Genomic DNA, 20,426 nt, shown 5'->3' on the forward strand with positions numbered 1-20,426 from the left:
GACCGATATCTTTAGGCTCAATCCTGAATCTTTGTCACCACTATTGACAGAGAGCGACAAATTCAACAGAATTGTTTATTAGATTTTCTCTCCCTCTTCCTTTTTTTAAAGACTTATTCCTCCCCCCTTTCCCCCCCCCCCCCAATAACCTGGACCTCCCGGCTTTCTCTTCCATCCCATTTGAAGGTGTTCTAGTCAGCCACAGATTAAAAACCCAATTATCTGCTGTTAACAGGTCCCATTGATTTTGCTATTCTTGCAATATAGCACTTTGTAGTTTTGAAAATCAGAAGTCCATAAGGGCGCGCCAGGTTGAGGAGGGCAGGCAGCCTCTGAACCAAGCAATTCATCCCTTTAACAGTCTCCATTTATTCCCTGATAGTCAAGGGATGGCCTGAAATATATACTGCCACATACTCTGACTGAGTCTCTATATAATGTCCACACGCCCATCAAGGGAAAAGATGCATCTTCGGGCCTCGTCCTGCTGAAGCCAAGGGGGTTGAATTAATATGCTCGCAAGGGAGCAAAATTAATATGGTCGCAAGGAAACAAAGGCCACATTTGGTGTGGTGGGTGGGTGGGTGGGCCAGGAAGACACAATGGTGTCAGGCCCACAGGAGCGTAGGCGCATAGGCAGTGGGTCCCGGTGGCGGCGTCAGGGGTGGGGCTTAAGGGGTGCTTGTTTATAAGCGCTTCATGCCTGAGCTTGCCCCTTTGTCCACCTGGAGAGCCTCACACTCCCGCCCTTTTCAGAGGATTCTGGGGTTGTTAATTTTTTTGTCACCGCTGCAGTATAGGATCACGAGGTGAAGTATTTTGCTCAGGGACCAGTTGGCTTATTGGGCGCCTGGGGTAGGGGGTCTCAATAAGAGACTGACTAACACCGTGTGCAGCTGGGAAGGCCAGGTCCTCGGAGCCAGGTGGAAGGGGTGGTTGGATGAGGTGGGTGCCCAACAGCCATTTAACCAGCCTGCTCCCTGAGGAGGAAGAAGAAGAGTTGGTTCTTATATGCCGCTTTTCCCTACCCGAAGGAGGCTCAAAGCGGCTTACATTCGCCTTCCCTTTCCTCTCCCCACAACAGACACCCTGTGAGGTGGGGGAGGCTGAGAGAGCGCTGATATCACTGCCCGGTCAGAACAGCTTTATCAGTGCCATAGGGAGCCCAAGGTCACCCAGCTGGCTGCATGTGAGGGAGTGCAGAATCGAACCCGGCATGCCAGATTAGAAGTCCGCACTCCTAACCACTACAACAAACTGGCTCAAGCCCAGTTCTCCAGACTCAAGGCCGCTGCTCTGAACCACAACACCAAGCTGTAGTCGGAAGCTACTTGATAACACATCATGCTCTCATGTGCTGACAGAAAGATTTGGGGAGAGCGAGATTGGGAAGATTTTCCCCTTCCAAACACTGCGGTCCAGATACAGGTAGCAATGACGTAAAGCATAGCTTCAAGCAGCTGAACAGATGGGTTTCTCGGGAATGTTTTTCTCAAGGCTTATCAACGTTTCTCCTTTTCTCTGGTTCTATTCCACCCCCCCACCCCCCACAGTCCTTGAGAAGAGGGCTGGTTGGCTCCGTTGACCTCACTTCCCTGGCAAACGGGACTGACAATGTAGTGACCGTGGTGTCATTCCATTTGCAGCATGATCCCCTGACTGGGTGGGCTCGCCCATGTGACAAACCCATGGAGGAGGGTGTTAGAGACCGCCGCTTGGGGGGAGGAAAAAAGGGGGGGGAGGCAGAAAACCCATGCTGAAAATAGCAGAGGCCAAGAGGAAAGGCAGCTTGCATGAGGTCCCTCCTGAGCACCCCCACAAATCAATTCCGCCCCGCCCGGACGCAGGCATCTCTCAGTCGAAACCCTGCAAGTGGAAATGGTTTCGCATCTCTCTCTCTCCTTCTCTTTATTTCCCTGGGAAAAGGAGGCCCGGGCAATGCTAGCCGTCTCTTGCTTTAGAAAAGACAGCCCAAATAGAAATGTCGGGTCGGGAAAAGGAGAGGGTTTGGGCAGGACTCCAAAGGAAGAAAAGTTCTGGAGGGGGGGGAGAGGGGGAAGGAGAACAGGCACTGAAAACATACTGCAGAATACGCCTGGCCAAGAATGCGTCCCCTCACACCCTCGCCGTCCGAACGTGGCACAGCGACAGCATTGTTAGGGAGAATGGCTTGGCTCCTTTTGTAACCAGCCCCCTTGATCATGTTGTGGCTGGCACTCAGATTCCATTTCTAAGGCCGTCCTCCTGCACACACGTCTGCTGGATCCTGTAGGGCAGTGATAGTCAACCTGTGGTCCTCCAGATGTCCATGGACTACAATTCCCATGAGCCCCTGCCAGCGTTCGCTGGCAGGGGCTCATGGGAATTGTAGTCCATGGACATCTGGAGGACCACAGGTTGACTACCCCTGCTGTAGGGCATCGTCCTGAGTAGGGCTACATAGGGATCTCGCCCTAATAGTACACATCCTTTCACACATGGTGTCCCTAAGGGACGCACAGGAGTTTCCTCCCCTCCCCTGCATGTATTCCCACATCTCCCCTGGTGATGTATAGAAAGGGAGAGAAATATACATAAAACAGTCAACCCTAGACCAAGTTTTCACTTGGACTACTCAGGAATATAAAACTAGAAAGATTTGGCCTGTGCAAATTGGGCTGTCTTTACAGGGTCAGAGCACACCACAGGTGAGGGAGTCACATGCCTCAAAGAAAGGAGGAGCATGGCAACTTCAGCACATGGGCAGAGGGCAGAGAGGGAAGGAGCCACAGCTAAGCACATTTGGAAGGCTTCCCATGAGATCACAAGAAGAGACCCCTGATATTGCAGAACAGAAGAAGAAGAGCTTGTCTCTACCCGAAGGAGTCTCAGAGCGGCTTACAGTTGCCTTCCCTTTCCTCTCCCCACAACAGACACCCTGTGAGGGAGGTGAGGCTGAGAGAGCCCTGAGATTTCTGAAGAAGAAGAAAAGTTGGTTCTCATATGCCGCTTTTCTCTACCTGAAGGTTTCTCAAAGCGACTTATGTTTGCCTTCCCTTTCCTCTCCCCACATCAGACATCCTGTGAGGTGGGTGAGGCCGAGAAAGCCTTGATATTACTGCTCAGTCAGAACAGCTTTATCAGTGCTGTGGTGAGCCCAAGGTCACCCAGCTGGCTGCATGTGGAGGAGTGAAGAATCAAACCCAGCTCACTAGATTAGAAGTCCACACTCCTAACCACTACACCAAGCTGGCTTGGTGTGACAAGGGCAACAGATGGTGGCTTAATTAAAAATCTAAACCCAACTACACCTGGCCCCACTGTTCCAGCCAATGGACGCAGCTGAAGACCCTGAGCAAAATTACCTTGTTTGATGAACAGTTAGAAATGTGTGTGTGTGTGGGGGGGATAAATAAAAGGCACCCAGAATCAAGAATGAATGGCAACCATTTCCAATAAGTTCCAGCAGGCTCATGTTAGTGATCCTGGTTCCAAAGAAAAGGAACACCATTCCACTCTCAGCCTGGAAGCCGACATAACTTCAGTGCATTCTGCAAAAGGTAGGAAGATGATAGTCTCTCCAGGAAACCTTCTGGTCCTCATCCTGACCTGGATAGCCCAGGTAAGTCCACTCACTGGCTATTGATCTCTGGCCCTGGAGAAGTACATCTGGCCTCCACCAAGGCCAGGGCCTTTTTCGTCCTGGTTCCTACCTGGTGCAATGGGCTCCTGAGAGAGCTGCAGGCTCTACAGGAACAATCTCAGTTCCAAAGAGGCTGCAAAATGGAGCTCTTCCACTTTGTTTTTAGTTGGGGCCAGTGAATGACGGAAAGTGACATCAGCACACTGCCCCCTCCCTAAAGTAACCCACACCCCGAACGGGAAACGGGGAGGTAGAAGCTGAGACTCACACAAGAAGAAGCTGTGGTTAAGCATACAAGTTCATCCAGTGGTCATTATTTAAATGGGTTCCACTTAACATTTCTGGAAAGGGCTTGGAGGTCGGCTGTCCTGCCCCTGAGTGCCTCCTCCTCCAACTGGCGGGCCTGACTCACCAGCAGCCTGCCAATCACCTTCCGTCCCCCACCCCTGGCCACCCCCTCCTCCTTCCAGTTCCCTCTGAGGCTCGGAGGCTGCAGATTGCCAATCCAGACACGCCCAGCAGAGACTGGATTGGGCCAGCCTCTGGAGCACCTGCAACCAGGAGCTGGCTGTGAGGTGCTCTGGCAGCCTCGTGCCTGGATAACAAGGTCGTCCAGGAGCATCACAGGCTACGAGCCGCTCAGCCAGCCACAAGGCATTCGCCAACCCTCTCTGCCAAGGCCCTGCCTACCCGCCGACCCGCCTGCTCCCCCCCTGCTTTGCATCGCCCACCCTATGACCCACCGGCTGTGCCACCGGGGCCGACTGCATGCCCCTTGCGCCGCCAGATGACCGGCCGTCCAGCTCAACCGCCGCCAACCCACATGACTGCCTGCGGCCCTGTCGTCCCGCCTGCCTGCAGGAACAACACATAAGTTGCCAGGCACACCCTCGGGGAGAGGGGATCACCACTAGCGTCCAATGCAATCCTGGATGCAATGGTCTTTAATGCTAGTAATATTCTAAAAGAGCTCCCAGTTTTCCCCGATGATTCCGCCAGCCCTGGCTATTTTGTCCCTAAACTGTACAGCAGGGGTAGTCAAACTGCGGCCCTCCAGATGTCCATGGACTACAATTCCCAGGAGCCCCTGCCAGCATTCGCTGGCAGGGGCTCCTGGGAATTGTAGTCCATGGACATCTGGAGGGCCGCAGTTTGACTACCCCTGCTGTACACGTTCTGTCATCCCTCTGAGCTCCTTTCCCTTTAGTTTGCACAGACTAAAGGTCAGGGGCACTTTTGGTCACAGGGCCTCTATGCTTGCCTCCCTCCCATCAAAGATGATCTGATCTGATATTATTCATGTATTTATAGTTTGGTTTCTTCCCCTCCACCCCGGGAGCAGGCTTGAGACGGCTCACAACACATAAAACTTTAAAATATTCCCGTTTTCCCTCTCCCATTTCCTAGTCTGAAGGTGCCCAAGAATATTATTATTATTATTATTATTATTATTATTATTATTATTATTATTATTATTATTATTATTATTATTATTATTATTATTATTATTATTATTATTATTATTATTATTATTATTATTATTATTCGATTTATTACCCGCCACTCCCTTGCGGCTCGTGGTGAGTTACAACATTATAAATCCCAATAAAATCCATGAAAATCCATTAAAATCCATTAAAATCCATTAAAATCCATTAACAACCACTACAGTTCCTTATTGGTTAGCAAGCTAACCTGGCAAGATCGGCTAACTAATCAACCTCCCCCTCCTACTACAAGCAGGTGGGGAGGGGATACCGATGGTACCAATCCTCAATCCCAATCCCAGGTCCCAGGGGGGCCTAGATGTTAGCCTTGGCCTGAACCATAAACCTGGCAGAAGAGCTCCGTCATACAAAATGACAACCGTTAAGCCAAGCTTGCCAAGTTTATGGGCCATTCCCGGACAGCCAATCTTCCTCCAGCAAAAAAACCCCCCAAAAAACCCCACAGCCCTTTTTCCCCATTGTTGTGTGTCATTCTTCAAACTACCTGGGGCGGGAGGGGGTAGTTTTGGTAAAGAAACACAAACTATCCTCTTAGCAACATTCAGTTTGCAACTCAAATATGGCAGCCACAGTTTCAATAAAGTGTTCGGCCTGGGGAGCTTGAAGTGGTTTATAAATGCAAAAACCTGTATAGATACTTCCCTTTGGATGCCAACCTCCAGGTGGGACCTGATGTCCCCCCAGAATTACAGCTCATCTCCATTCTACAGAGAGGAGGAAATGGATATTTGGAAGGCGGGCTCTGTGGCCTTATAAGCCAATGAGATCCCTGTCCTCCCCAGGCTCCATCATCCCCAATTGTGTAGCAGTTCCCCAGTCTGGATCAGGTGACCACCACCCCCCAATCCTTTGCCAGGGGGGGCGGGACCTGGTAACCCTGCAACTGCCTGATTTGGGAGCAGGGAAGTCCTGCAGTCCTTATGGGCTAAAATCCATACTGTGCCACACGTAATTCATAGAAAGTAGAAACTCAGTTGTACCTACAAGGAAACATGAAATGCCATCTCGCTCCAGGCAATCTCTTACTTTCCAGCAAACTTTGGCCTCAAAGCGTCGCGATCCGTAAGGACTTGCCTCCGTTTCTCTCTTCTTGAATTCCCCCAGTCCGAGATCCACGTAGCCGAAATGATCGAAAAGCCTATTGCTCAATGAACTGCTCCATTCTATTGGCCAGTTCTTCTCCAGTCCATGTGCGGCGATGACATCAGGAACACGATGCACTGTTGTCAGCTAGCTGTCCAAAAATGTGCCGGCATCCATGCGCTGACCGCACCAGCGTTGGTGTCCAGTTGAACTTTGATTTTCGCCCAATGCTTGTTCTTCGAGGTGGGTTTAGGCAGCCTCTGCCCTCAAAAGCTCCCCATTTCTCTTTGGCACATATGCACTGTGCAATGTGGAAAGGCAGCAAACAAAAGTCCTGGGTTTGATTTCTCCAGCTGGCAAAAAGATACTGAAAAAAGCAAAACATCCCTTTCCTTCACATTTCAATACCTGGGGATAAAGAAAACATATCTCTAGACATCAGAATACTGACAAGCAACCAGGGAAATTTGGGAGGGGGAGGACAAATACACGTGACAGAGGGACATCTTACCTACAGTTGATCTGTGGTTTCCCGGGGTGGGGAGTGGGAAAGAACTTCCTTACTACTTAATAAAATTAGGCAGATAATCAAACTACCTGAAATGCCTAGGTTCATCCCAGGCCTGAATAGATACTCTATACATTTGTAACCTTACCCGTTTTCACTAATTCAATATCATTACTACTACTACTACTACTACTACTACTACTAGTAGTAGTAGTAGTAGTAGTAGTAGTAGTAGTAGTAGTAGTAGTAACATTACTTCCAGTAGTAACATTACTACCAGTAGTAACATTACTACTACTTCTACTAATAGTAGTAGTAGAAGTAGTGGCACTACTACTACAATGTTATTTATGTCCCACCCTTCCCTGGAGGCTCAGGAAAGCCCTTGCAACATCATCTTTGGTTCTGCTTATCTGCATTGCAAACTACCTACCAGAGGGCCGCAATACACAGCCGAGAATATATCTATATTCAACACCAAAGCAGTGTCTCCCTAATACACGTATGTATGCATGTCTTATGAAGCAACTACTTGGGTGATGGGTTTGGATCATGCGGTCCAGAAGAAAACCCAGGCAAGAGATCTCCTGCAAATAGGCATTTGGGGGAAAAAAAGTGGAAATTAGATTTAGCCTAGAATGGATTTTTTTTTAAAGTTGCATTTATACCCAAAGTGGGTTGCAGTGGCCTACAAATCGTCCCACGGAGATAAGTTCCGATCTACGAAAGGGAATCGCAGGCTAGGTCTAGTGTTCCATGAAATGGGACGGTGAGGACACCTAGCCCAAAACGAACGTAATCTTTGCTTCGAAACACACACGCAGAGGACGAAACATTCCTCATCGCAATTTCTCAAACCACGACCTGTGCTAGGTGAGTGGGTACAAACGACCCTAAGAAAAGTACGTAAAATCTGAGCGTAACCTAGTCCTTTTCTCACACATAGTTGGAGAGGCCTGTGGGGCTGGCCTGCCTTGCACACCCTCCTCAAGTGAGTAGTGGTGCTCTCTTCACTTGAGACCCAAGTTTAACACTCCCCTCTTCTTTAGGGAAGAGGACGCTACCATGGCAAAACTAGGCAGGGCCGCTGTAGCTCTCCCTTCTTTTCTCTGCCTGATGCTTTCGGCTAAGGCAGGATGGACAGCCTAGGATATTTCGAAGGAGCGAAGAGGGGAGACGCCCCCAAATGACTGTTTCTCTTTCATTTTAAGGCCATGCCCCTTAAGGAAATCTAAAACACAGCTCTAGCCCCCCCCCCGTCACAAAAAAGCAAAGGGGTGAGGAATAACTCGGATATTCAAAATCTAACATGCTGATGTGAAGCCTAGCCCAGCAGGCCTGTTTTCTCAGGAGTAGGGCACATTCTCGAGGAAGGGTTGCAGTTCCCTGACTCTGTCTGGTGAGAGTTTACTCAAAAGTAAACCCCACTCAATCCATGGGAATTTACTCCAAAGGGAGCGCACACACCGACTAGCAGACTCCCATCGCCTAGCCTCGCCAATACTGCCCCTTCTGTTTAAAATAACACATGTAATACTTTTCTAATCCCTGACACCAAATTCAAGCCCCCCCCTCCTTGTTCTCCCCCTGGAGCCAATGTACAATAGACTTCCAACCGGAGATCTTTTTCTTAAGAGACACAAGGGGGGTGGGGAGGAGGAAATATCATTAGCAAATTTGATTTCGGCATGATTTAAAACCAGCGTCTCTAGTTGAGGCCGTACTTTGTTGGTTTGTTTGTTTTTTTAAAAAAAATAATCCTGCCCTACCTCAAAAGCTGCAGGCAGGTACCTTAAATCAATATAGAAAAATACATAAAATTAATTCAAGTATCTCTCTCTCCCCCCCCCCTCTTTTCCCTTATATTCATAAATTCACATGGGACAGTTCAGGTTTTCTATAGCCCATTTATGGAGGAGGGAGAGATAATCCACTTGAGGAAATTTAAAGAAAAAAAATAAGTAAGGAAAACCAGCCAATCAACATCTATATATAGATCTCTCTCTCTCTCTCTCTCTCTCTGCCTGCCCAAGCTCTCCCTGTTTCTCCACTCTGTCATATTTTCGGTCCCCCCCCCCTCCCTCTGCTCCTACTAAGAAGCCTGTGCCACCAGATGTTTCGGCGAGATTTCATTTAAAGCTAAGAAAAATTGCTTTCAGCTACGTTGTATTTTTTTTTTAATCCGATGGCTTTCCTCTCTCCCACCCCCCAAACAACAGGCGAATGGGTTAGTGGGGAGGGGGAAAAGAAATCCCAATTCCTTTTTTTTTATTACAGTGTGACTTAATTAACTATAATGCATTGTTCCTGAAAGCATCTCGACAAAAAAAAAAAATACTATACTAAACTGGTGCCTGCAGAGAGAAAAGGGAACAGAGGAAATGTGGCAATGTTGACTGTTCCCTCCTCCCCGCCCCTCCCTCTCCCACCCCAAAAGGAGAGAACTAAGAAACTACCAAGGGAGGCTGGCACCAGGCACCTTTCGAGATGCACCCCAAGAACACACCCCAAACAGCCCCTGAATGCTCAGGAAGGTGCTAAGCTGTTCCAGAGAAGAAGCAGACCCAGTAGCATCCTCCCTCGAAACCAGAGCCGGAGGGAAGATATGGTTGTTTTGCTATTGTTCCCCCCCACACCCCCAACACACACATCTACTAAGCCCCCCTTGAAAAAAAATAAAGGGTCCACCAGCCCACAATCTGCTCTCGGTGGGATTGACGGCAGATGATTTTTGAATCCCCCCCCCCAGTCAACAGGGAGTCCAGACAGAATTGCAAAGAAACACACACACACACACACACACATGGAGAGAGAGAAAAAGCAGACAGCAAGAATCACAAGCCACCACTATGAAATCACTACAACAAGAATACACCTCCGGTCTCCGGGCTTTCCTCCATAGCGGTAGCTCTTTATTTGATAGGGTTTTAGGAGCAAAAGAGAAGGGGGGAAAAAGAGGAGGGGAGGAAGAGATGGGATTTTATTTCCCACCCCCTAAAAATATTAAAATAATAACAAGAAACCAGCAGCCCTCGTTCGTCGGGGGCCACTGCTTTTGTTCTATCCCTGTCTGGCTCTCGCTCTTTCTTTCTCTCTCTCTCTCTCTCTCTCTGCCTTTCCTCTCAAACAAAAGGTTTCCGATTCCTGCCCGTTACGGGGAGGAAAAGTCGAGATGGCCGGGCTGGCAGGAGTAAAGGGGGTGGGGAAGGGGGAAAAAATAAATAAAAATAAATAAAAATAAATTGCAGGGGGGAAAAAAGAGGAAAAAAAAGAACACCCAGGTTGGAGGGGGGGGGGGAGCCGCTCCGCAAATGGGGGAGGGGGGACAAGGAAACCGAAAATAAGCTGGCCTACCCCCCCTTCCCCAAAAAGCCACCGCTCCCCCCTTCTGCTCGGGTACCACAATAGGCTATGACTCTCTCGCGGAAGAACCATGCGCCGGGCGCTATTTATAGCCGAGCCGAGGGCTGGAAGATACCACCGGGCAGGCAGACGGGGGTGGGGGTGGGGTGGGGGGGCGAAGCGGGAGGAGGGGAGAGGCGGAGGGGGGCCCCGGCGGAGCCCAAGCCAGGGAAAGTGTCCCCCGCTCCCCGCCTCCCGCCTCCCTCCCTCCGCCCTCCCTCCGCACCCCTCCCCCCTCCCTCCCCACCCCCCTACCCCCCAGCCCGGCTGGCATTTTGAACCGACCCAGCCTGTTTAAACGGAAAGGACAGAGATCTTGGCTGTTCAATGTATTAAAAAAATCAGTTCAGACCTCGAGCGAGCGAGCGAGCGAGGGAGGCGGAGTGAGTGAGTAGCGAGTGAGTGCGTATGTGTGAGCGAGTGCGGGTCGGCGTGAGCCAGAGGGGGAGCGCCAGCGAGCGGGCGAGGGAGCGAGCGAGCGAGGCGCCGAGGCAGCGAAGGGGGGGTGGGAAAAAAAGGAAAAGAAGATTTTTTCCTCTATGTATATAAAGATGGCCACGTTAGCCAACGGACAGGCAGAGAATCCCAGCCTCGGCGGCGGCCACGGGAACCCCAGCACCAACGGGCACATGAACGGATTAAACCACAGTCCGGGGAACCCGTCCACCATTCCCATGAAGGACCACGATGCGATCAAGCTGTTCATTGGGCAGATCCCTCGCAACCTGGACGAGAAGGACCTCAAGCCGCTCTTTGAAGAGTTCGGAAAGATCTACGAACTGACCGTGCTGAAGGACAGGTTCACGGGGATGCACAAAGGTGAGGCGCCCGGGTGCCTCTCGCAACTTTCCCGACGAGACCCGCCGGCGGGAGGGCGGGCAGGGGGCTCCTGGGAGGGGCTGGGGGGAGAGGCAGAAAGGAGGGCGTCCGAGGGGGGCGTGGGGGGCTCCCGAGCCTCTCCAGGGCGGGAGAAAGCGGGGCTCGCCAGGAGCTCAGAGAAGCCAAGGGAAGGGAAATGGGCGGCGGGAGCTGTCCGGCGCTGGTGGTGCTGAAACGGACGGGCGGACGGGCGGGCGGTCGCGTTGGGTTGGGTTGGGTTGGGTTGGGTTGGGTTGGCGCGGCCGTTGCCCAAAGCCAAAGGGAATGAGGAGGGGAAGGCACGGGGGCGACGGAGTGGGAATCGCGGGGTGGGGGGTGGGGAGAGAAAGGGAGATCTGGACCACGGTCCTGGACCTCGAGAAGGGCGGACCGAAGCGGGGAAGGGAATGCATGCGAACGGAACGCAACCAACCGGGAGAGCCGGGAGCCTTGGGTCTGGTGCTCCGATGCCAGGTTTCTTTATTATGACCCCCCCCCCCAAATACGCACACACACACACAGACACCGGAATAAGGCACGGTGGTGGCAGCGGGGAAAGGGGGGTGGGGGTATCGATCTTGGTCGGTGGAAGAGAGCTGGGGATTACGGGGCGACCGGAGGGGTCGGGGGGGGGGGATACCGGCGGGGCGCAGGTTTGGGGGGAGGGGGATGTGGCGGTATCCACTACTGGAGGGGTGCAGCTGGGTGGGTGTTGGGGGGAGGCTCCCCATCTTTGGTCAATCCGCGGCGGAGAGAGAGTGAAGGCGAACTCGGGAACTTTTCTTCCACGGTGCTGAACAGGATGGGGGTGGGGGGTTTCTCGGCGGGGGAGGGGAGGGGGGAAATCACTCCCGCACCAAAGGGCGGCGGAGAGCCCGAGGCGGGCTCCGCGGGACCTGGATTTCGGGGCGGCTTCCTCTGCCTACTTCCTGGCTTGCTTGCTTGGGGCGGAGGGGGGAGTCCGCCCGCGGCGCGCCCTCCCCCAGCCGCGACCCCCCCCCTACACACACACACCCGTCTAGTTTTAAAGATAAGTGTAGAAAGATTCAGTCCTAAGCAAGGGGGATCGATCGCTCCCCACACAACTGAGAGCGAACTAAGTTGGCGGGAATTGATGCGCAGAGTGGCTTAGAATCAAGGAAAAGTCGAGGGAGGGAGAAGTCTCTGTCTGTCTGTCTGTCTGACTGTCTCTCTCTCTCCTTCGCTTCCCTCACTCCCTCCCTCCCTCCTTCATTGCCTTCCTTTCAATAGCTCTAGCCTCAAAATGTAAAAGGGGGGGGGGGGGTGATATGTCATAAAACAACGCACCACAGCAGGGCATGGATAACTTACATTCCAGAAGCTAGGGAAATGGGGGTGTGGGGAGAGAGAGAGAGAAGAAGCAACAGAGAGGCTAGACTCTTCCGTAATAAGCATCCCCAAGTAATAATCCTGAATGGGTTAAGCTTGCCTTTTCTGGGTCCAGCAGTAAATCTTTAAAACTGAATGGTGTGTTTGCAATTTTCCTTCCTTCCTTCCTTCCTTCCTTCCTTCCTTCCTTCCTTCCTTCCTTCCTTCCTTCCTTCCTTCCTTCCTTCCTTCCTTCCTTCTATCCTTCCTTCCTTCCTTCCTTCCTTCCTTCCTTCCTTTCTTCCTTCCTTCCTTCCTTCCTCCTTCCTTCCTTCCTTCCTTCCTTCCTTCCTTCCTTCCTTCCTTCCTTCCTTCCTTCCTTCCTTCCTCTAGGAATAGAAATGGAGAGTTATTTTTAAATAGAGGCAGAGTTAGGGTGTGTGAGAGAGGGGGGGAGAGGGAGGGAGGGGGAGGGAGGGAGGGGGAATGTACACAGGAAAGACTCTGGGGGTGGCAAAGGATAATCAGGTCTCTCTGCTCTTCCTCTCGGTTCAACCGCCCCCTTTTCCTCAGGCAGTACAGACCAGAAGCAATATTTTTTTTTCTTGAGCTATTCATTCAGGTTCCTTAGAAAGGGCTTCGAGAACGTGGGGGTCTTTGAGGATCAATAAAAGAGAGATTGCTTTAATGGACAGTCCCACCGCCCCTCCCCAAAGGTGAGAAAAGTTTATCCAATGTATCGAAACAAATACAAATGGTCAACTAGAAAGTCTAGAAGATCTGGAAAACGTGTGAGTCTAGCCTTGTAGTCTAGCTTCTTTTAGTCTAGCTTCTCTGTGCTCTTTTTCTCCTACCTGTATTTATATTAGGAGATGAGAAAAAGAGCAGGAGTCGTATTATAACGAGTGCTTTGGTGAAACATGTTCCTGTTTTGAGGCAAAGCTTAACTTTTCAACTGAGGAAAGAGACTTATTGCTTGTTTTGCCTGATTTTAGGCTGGTTGTCGGACTATGCAATCTCGCCTGTGCAGTTGGAACAGGGTGCATGAGAAGAGTCAAATATTGAATTATGTTTGCAATCTAGAATCCAGAGACCCTTCCATTCCATGGAGGGTGGGCTCAGCCCTCAAGGCAGCCTGGTTTGCCTCTCCTGGGTGGGCTCAGTTAGGGCAAACCCTAAATATGCTTCACTTCCAGTTCCTTGTATTTCATTTTGTGCCGAGTTGAACTAGAAGGGACTGTCCAAGGGCCCAAGTATATGTCCATCAGCCCTATTGGCATAAGGGCAAGCCAGTCTGGTAACCCAATTCATTGGGTGGGCTCTTTGAGCAAGGACAGGGACACAGTGCGGCCGACCCAACTGGATCCTATTCATCATTATTCCTTCAGTCACGCAGGTTTCCAAAGGCATCCAGGGCTAGAACTGTTGGCCTGATTTAGCCCACTGGAGAAGAGTCAGAACGCTACAGGGATACCACAGTATTCTTAGGCAGTCCTGAGCAAAAAGGGACTCTGGATACCCACTAGAATTGTTAGATTGATTACTGTGAAGGCTTTTTAAAAAATGAAAGTGATTTCAGGATTAGATTTCAGTTAGTTTATAATTCCAGCTCCAATCCTCTTTTCATGGTTGCTTTTCAATAAGTAATTATACAAAAAGCTTCCTTCCTTCCTTCCTTCCTTCCTTCCTTCCTTCCTTCCTTCCTTCCTTCCTTCCTTCCTTCCTTCCTTCCTTCCTTCCTTCCTTCCTTCCTTCCTTCCTTCCTTCCTTCCTTTCCCTTCCCTTCCCTTCCCCTCCCTCCCTCCCTCCCTTCCTCCCTTCCTTCACCACTAATTCAAACTGTGAAATGTCGAGTGGAGGGAAAGATTCTAAAGATGGAGCAAGACTCCGTAGTGTCTGCAGCCCCCCCTCTCTTCAGTTTGCAGACCTGAGTCTAAAAGTAGGCAGCGATAAACCCGGTCCTTTAGTTTCCTGTACAGAACCTACAAATCGACATTCAATAGGATATTAGTTTTGGACAACTGTGTGACCCCAAATAACTGCATTGGAGCCCATGTGAGTTGCTTCAAGACGAAATTTCTTTTAGCACTGAGGAGGGGGGTGGCTGTCTTTTGATTTGGTCAAGATTTCTCTTGGGCTATTTTGTATGAAAGGCGTTGGGGGTGGTGGTGGTGGGGGGAACTGTCCATATCTGTTTTGAAAACCCAGCAAAAACTCTCCCGTCATGGTCATGTTGCAACCATATAGCCTTCTGGTGCTGATATGAGAATGGTGCACTGGATTTTCGGATTTGGGAGATATTTGGCGTTTTATGTCTGCCCTTCCTGAACGGAAGTGTTTTGTTTTGTTTTGGGGTTTTTTTAAAAATCCTGCAGTTTGTTTTTGTGCGGGAAAGGCTCTCATTTGGCTGTGCAACAGACAGAATTCAGGGCCGTGAGGACTCACTGACCCCCCAACCTGACACCTTCCTGACCCATCCGCAAACATCCTCACCGAATTAACTAGCCAGGTTACCCCTTCTGGCTGCCATTTGCTCACTGCTGACTCTCCCAGCCCCGTTTGTGTCCAGCAGTGACACCTGCCTAAGGGGCTGAGTTACAGAGAGACATAAAGGTTAGTGGTCTCCGGACAGACATATCCCGATGCATTATCTTTGGAAATCATTTCAGGCCAATTAAGTGGCATTTAGTCTAATATTTATAAATGAATGGAATCAAAACATAGGGCCTTCCCTGGGGTCTCAAGACCTTTCCCCCTTCTGTATTGAGATTTGATTCACATACCAGGCCCCGAAAGGCATTTTAACAAATCTGTTTTCTCCCCTCCCCACTCCCCCCACCTCGGAATATTCTTCTTGGGATTTTGCGTGTATCGAGACATTAAGATTATGCCCCTTGTAACGTCTTCTTCAAAGCACAGTTGTGAAAGGGACAATAAGCTATGAGATGTCTGTGATTCCTTTCCCGCCTCAACCAAGCGAGGCTACTTGTGCAGAAAGTGTTCCATTCATCATAGCATTATTGGGAAATAGTCTCTGCCTCTCCCCCGCCCTCCATAAAAGGCCAAATCTCACTCGATAACGGAGTCAACACAGCTAGAGAGAAGCAGAAAGAACAGGGGAACAAGTCGATGGGAACTTTTGTCTACATCCCCACTAAGGAGCGCAGGGCCGTTCCCAGACTAGCAAACATCTGGTCTTCTAAGTCCACAAATTACCCCATTCACGGTCGTCTCTTTTATTAGAAAGGAGCCCGAGAGGGAGAGACATCTGTGAATTAAAGCTTTGTTCCTCCTCAGCACAATATCAGTTTTCAGGTTAGCCGCGAGATTTAGAAGTGCAATGATTGTTAAATTAAGATGCACGGTACGGAGCGATCAAAAAGGACGCGGAGAAATGAAAATGCACTCGGGGAGAGGGGACAACAGCGAAATACAGGTGCTGAATAAATGCCTCCCCTAATTGAAACATAAGACTGGTGCGGCTGAAAGCAAAGCTGCTTGGTCTTTAGGACCGCTGTAATCCAGATCAAGTTTCGAGGAGGGGAGTACACACACACACAGAGACACACACAGAGACAGACACAGAGCGCCTGCACAAACCAGCAGGATCAAAATGTGTGGAAACAGCATTCTAGCTGGAGCCAAGGGATGTGGAGGTTAGGCCAGGAAACCACATTGTATGTTTGTGTGTGGGTGTGTGGGTGTGTGTGGGTGTGGGGAGGTATCTTCCCACTCTTTCCCTCCACAATACCCGGGAGATTAGTGGCACGCACATTTTGGAATGGGAATAGGACAGAATGACTACTCTAATTTCAGAAAGGCAAGCCATCTCTGGATTGTCTTCTCTAGCTCCTTCCAGGCCCTCACTGTCATTCCAAGACCCCCAAATCCCATGTCAAGTTTCTCGCCTTGTGACCTGCCGTTTCATATTTTCCTACTTGAACGAGCAGCGTCCCATATTCTTTGGAAGGTCCGTTCTTCAGGAAAGGAGGAAGGGGAGAGAAAGGGCGCGTGTCCAACTGCTTAGAAGTAGAAATGACACGACTTGGGCCCCCTCAGCAGGACGTGGTACCTGAACCGCATGGGAGGGGAGGAGGGCGGAGGGAGAGACGCAGCAGAATTGAAATTCTCGGTCCCCGTGCTCAGTAGCCCCCCCGGCAGCGACTTTGAGAATTCTGAAGGAGCCAAACGTCTTTGGGAAGTCAGGCCTATGGCTGCCATGGACGTCAGAGTGACGACAGAACAGCGAGGCAACATCAGGCGTGAGACATGGCAGGACACTGTGTCCCCATGACAAAGGGGAGGGGAAAAGGAGGCACGTTCAGGGGGGTTGGTCACGGACCTAACTAGGGATGACGGTGGTGGTGGTGGTGGAAGCAAAGGCTGCAGAGGGCCTCTTCTTGTCCTTTTATACAGTAGCATCTGACCACCCTTATAAGCCTTCTTGATTCACGGGTCCATTTTGGAAAGACACGGAGGGTTTAGGAGGAAGGGCCTCTTCTGCTACTGAATCTGCTCTGTTTACAAGGAATCTGCTTCCAAAGACCCACTCCCTCTGTCTCAAGGGAGAAAAGGGATAATTTCATCATCTTAAATAAGGTGTACATGCTAGGGTGTGTGTGTGTGTTTTTTGTTTTACTTTAACATGTGCAACTTTAGGGGGGAGGGTTAGAAGGAATAATATTTAATTTAGTGACTGCGATGGACCAATGGTCTGATTTGGTAAAAGGCAGCTCTATGTTTAAGGGTGTGTTTTTCCCACTTGAGTAAAAGCCAAACCCTATCAACCCTCCAGAGGGATGAAATTAACGCAAAGGAAATTCCATCTAAACACCCGGAAGAAGTTCCTGACAGTTAGAGTGGTTCCTCAGTGGAACAGGCTTCCTCGGGAGGTGGTGGGTTCTCCCTCTTTGGAGATTTTTAAGCAGAGGCTGGAGAGCCATCTGATGGAGAGGCTGATTCTGTGAAGGCTCAAGGGGGTGGCAGGTGACAGTGGATGAGCGAGAGGGTTGTGAGTGTCCTGCATAGTGCAAGGGGTTGGACTAGATGACCCAGGAGTTCCCTTCGAAATCTATGATGCTATATAGAGAATGGAGTAGAGTTGTTCTCTCTTGCCCCGGAGGGACGGAACAGAATGAGTGGGATGGAATTAATTCAAAAGAAATTCCATCTAAACATCCGGAAGAAGTTCCTGACAGTCAGAGCGGTTTCTCAGTGGAACAGGCTTCCTCGGGAGGTGGTGGGTTCTCCATCTTTGGAGATGTTTAAGCAGAGGCTGGAGAGCCATCTTACAGAGAGGCTGATTCTGTGAAGGTTCAAGGGGGTGGCAGGTGACAGTGGAGGAGCGATAGGGTTGTGGGTGTCCTGCATAGTGCAGGGGGTTGGACTAGATGACCCAGGAGTTCCCTTCCAAATCTATGATTCTGTGATTCTATTCTGATGATGATGATGATGATGCCAAATTACAAAAGAGATAAGAAATGTGACTTCAGCTTGCTTAAAATCACTAGAAGCAGTTTCAAAGCAGCAAACGTGAGCCCTGCAGAGGGGCCACGAGGGACTTAGTTCTCAGGGATACAAAGCTGAGAAGGTTTGGCTTTTACTCAAGTGGGAAACACACACACATAAACATGGAGCTGCCTTCTACTGAATCAGACCCTCGGTCCATCGCAGTCAGTATTGTCTGCTCAGGCTGGCAGCTGCTCACCGGCATCTCAGGCAGAGGTCTTTCCCATCACCTGCCTCCTGGTCCTGTTCAGCCGGAGATGCCAGGGATTGAACCGGGGGACCTTCTGCAGGCCAAGGAGAGGCTCTTCCACTGTGCTTCAGCATTCAGAGGAAGAGTGTCGGAAGTCTTACGAGAGAACCAGAGAACTTTCCGCAGTCCCTCGCTTCTCTCCTCTCTTGATTTAGTCTGTGCTGGAAAGACGCAGTAGCACTCACCCCCCAAATATCCTAGAGGTGGTGTGCTCAGTTCGGCTTTTTTTGATCAGAAATGGCTCGTACTCCTTACTGGCTCGAGCCAAGCCCACGGTTCCGAGAACCCCAAAGGAGCTGAGATAGACTGTCGCTTTAATCAGCTGAGAGATAAAGAGGTGGGGAAGGAGAAGGATAAAAGGGAGAGGAGGGGGGCTTCGTTCCTATAGGCAATCACCTGTCTTTTCTTTAAGAAACCCAAAGGCCTTGAGTTCCAGGAGGCATTGATTCTACAGGTGAGGCTGTTGATTCCAAACCGGAACAAACTCCGAACTGCGTTCAAGTCCCATTCTTCATCTTCTAATGCAGGGGTAGTCAACCTGTGGTCCTCCATAGGTCCATGGACTACAATTCCCATGAGCCCCTGCCAGTAAACGCTGGCAGGGGCTCATGGGAATTGTAGTCCATGGACCTCTGGAGGACCACAGGTTGACTACCCCTGTTCTAATGCACACAGCATTACAAAATTCCAGGCCTTCCTTCCCTCTGGGGCCAAGGAACTAGTCACTCACTTTGCATCCCTGCTAAGTACCTGCCTGTCCATTTCCCCTCTGCCTTTTCTTAGAGGAGCTCGAGTTGTGGTTTCTTGGTGCCTGCAAGGTAGGGCTGCTCCGTGGCTGGCTCAGGGTCCTTCCTGGAAGAGTGGGGGTTTGGATCTGAGTTCAGAGCCCTTCTGCATAGCCTTTGTGGGAATTGTTCTGTGAGCATCCGGGGAGAGGTAGGGGGCTAGAAACTGCAGACTGAGTGTAGGGGACACATGAATCTGCCTGATACAGAATTAGATGCTTGGCCCATCAAAATCAGTATTGCCTGCTCATGCAGACAGCTGCTCTCCACGGTCTCAGACTGAGGTCTTTCCCATCACCTCCTGCCTGGTCCTTTCAACGGGAGATGCTGCTAATTGAACCTGGGGCCTACTATGTGCCAAGCAGGTGCTCTACCCATAGTCGTTCTCCAATTTAAAAACAGAAAGACCTTTCAAGATCTCAAAAGAAAGAGAGACCTTTAATGTCTGTAAAAACAAAAGGTCATATTAAATAACAGATATGTCTTGAACCAGCTTGGTGTGGTGGTTAAGAACAGCAGTCTCTGATCTGGAGAGCCGGGTTTGATTCCCCGCTCCTTCTCCACCCGCACCTAGCTGGGTGACCTTGGGGCAGTCACAGTTCTCTCAGAGCTCTGTAAGCCTCCCCTACCTCACAGGGTGTCTGGAGTGAGGAAAGGAAAGGAAGGTATTGTAAGCCCTCTTGAGACACATGAGGCCTTCTAGGTGATCTTGGGCCAGTCACAGTTCTCTCAGAGATCTTTCAGTCTCACCTCCCTCACAGGATGTTTGCTGTGGGGAGCGTCAGGGAGGGGTGTGGAGACCGCTTTGAAACTTCTTTGGATACTAAAAAGCAAGGTACAAATAACTAGCTCTTCTATCTAGATTCTCCCTCGCAAGCCACTTTTTAAAAATCTGTAGTCTTTTTCATCCATGAGGTAGCCTCCAAATTCTGCCCCCTTCCCAACTGCAATCGGAAATGCTATAGCCTCCTGTCCTTCTCCGAAAGGGTATAAACCAGGTTTAGTCAAACTGCGGCCCTCCAGATGTCCATGGACTACAATTCCCAGGAGCCCCTGCCAGCATTCGCTGGCAGGAGCTCCTGGGAATTGTAGTCCATGGACATCTGGAGGGCCGCAGTTTGACTACCCCTGGTATAAACAATCCTGAATGTATAAAGTGTTTACAGGGACACTAAAACAGCCTGAAATAACATTGGATGATAAGAAAGCAGGTGTACCTATGAAACCAGGGGCTGAATGTACATTTTTGTACATTTTTCATTTAGCTAAACCGTTTATCAGCTGCCTTTTATACAGTTCTAGGTGGCATAGGGTCTAAATTTAATACATAAACGAATATACAACACTCCCCCCCCCAGCCCACATTTTTTAAAATCATAATTTAGGATCCCTTTAATTGAATGCAGACCTAAATCAAATCATCATTCACTGGCCCTTCAAGTGCACATTCCCAGGCAGGGGGGGGGGATGTTCCATCATTGGGGGGCTACCACTAAAAGCTCTCTCTCTCTCTCTCTCTCTCTCTCTCTCTCTCTCTCTCTCTCTCTCTCTCTTTCTCTCTCTCTTTCTCTCT

General features: G+C 50.2%; 1 protein-coding gene and 1 long non-coding RNA gene across 14 annotated transcripts in view; one reads left to right on the forward strand and one right to left on the reverse strand.

Annotated features, from left to right (window-relative positions):
• LOC143841983 (uncharacterized) overlaps positions 1-10,063 on the reverse strand; it is a 42,305-nt gene extending 32,242 nt beyond the window's left edge. For 2 of the 3 annotated variants that reach the window (XR_013232957.1, XR_013232955.1), the window contains exons 1-2: positions 6,725-10,063; positions 6,115-6,621 (exon numbers count right to left, since the gene is read on the reverse strand). This is a non-coding gene — a long non-coding RNA (uncharacterized LOC143841983). The remainder of the gene's footprint in view (positions 1-6,114; positions 6,622-6,724) is intronic. The other variant, XR_013232956.1, reaches the window with a different exon arrangement.
• Positions 10,064-10,370: 307 nt separating this feature from the next.
• CELF4 (CUGBP Elav-like family member 4) overlaps positions 10,371-20,426 on the forward strand; it is a 725,765-nt gene continuing 715,709 nt past the window's right edge. For 2 of the 11 annotated variants that reach the window (XR_013232951.1, XM_077346537.1), the window contains exon 1: positions 10,371-10,942. Coding sequence is in view for 10 of the 11 variants with exons in the window: in XM_077346537.1 (XP_077202652.1) it covers positions 10,663-10,942 (280 nt within the window). In the remaining variant the exon portion in view is untranslated. The remainder of the gene's footprint in view (positions 10,943-20,426) is intronic. The other 9 variants (XM_077346533.1, XM_077346531.1, XM_077346529.1 and 6 more) reach the window with 6 other exon arrangements.

This window comes from Paroedura picta, chromosome 7 (assembly GCF_049243985.1).
Source record: "Paroedura picta isolate Pp20150507F chromosome 7, Ppicta_v3.0, whole genome shotgun sequence".
NCBI classification, from domain to species: Eukaryota; Metazoa; Chordata; class Lepidosauria; order Squamata; family Gekkonidae; genus Paroedura; species Paroedura picta.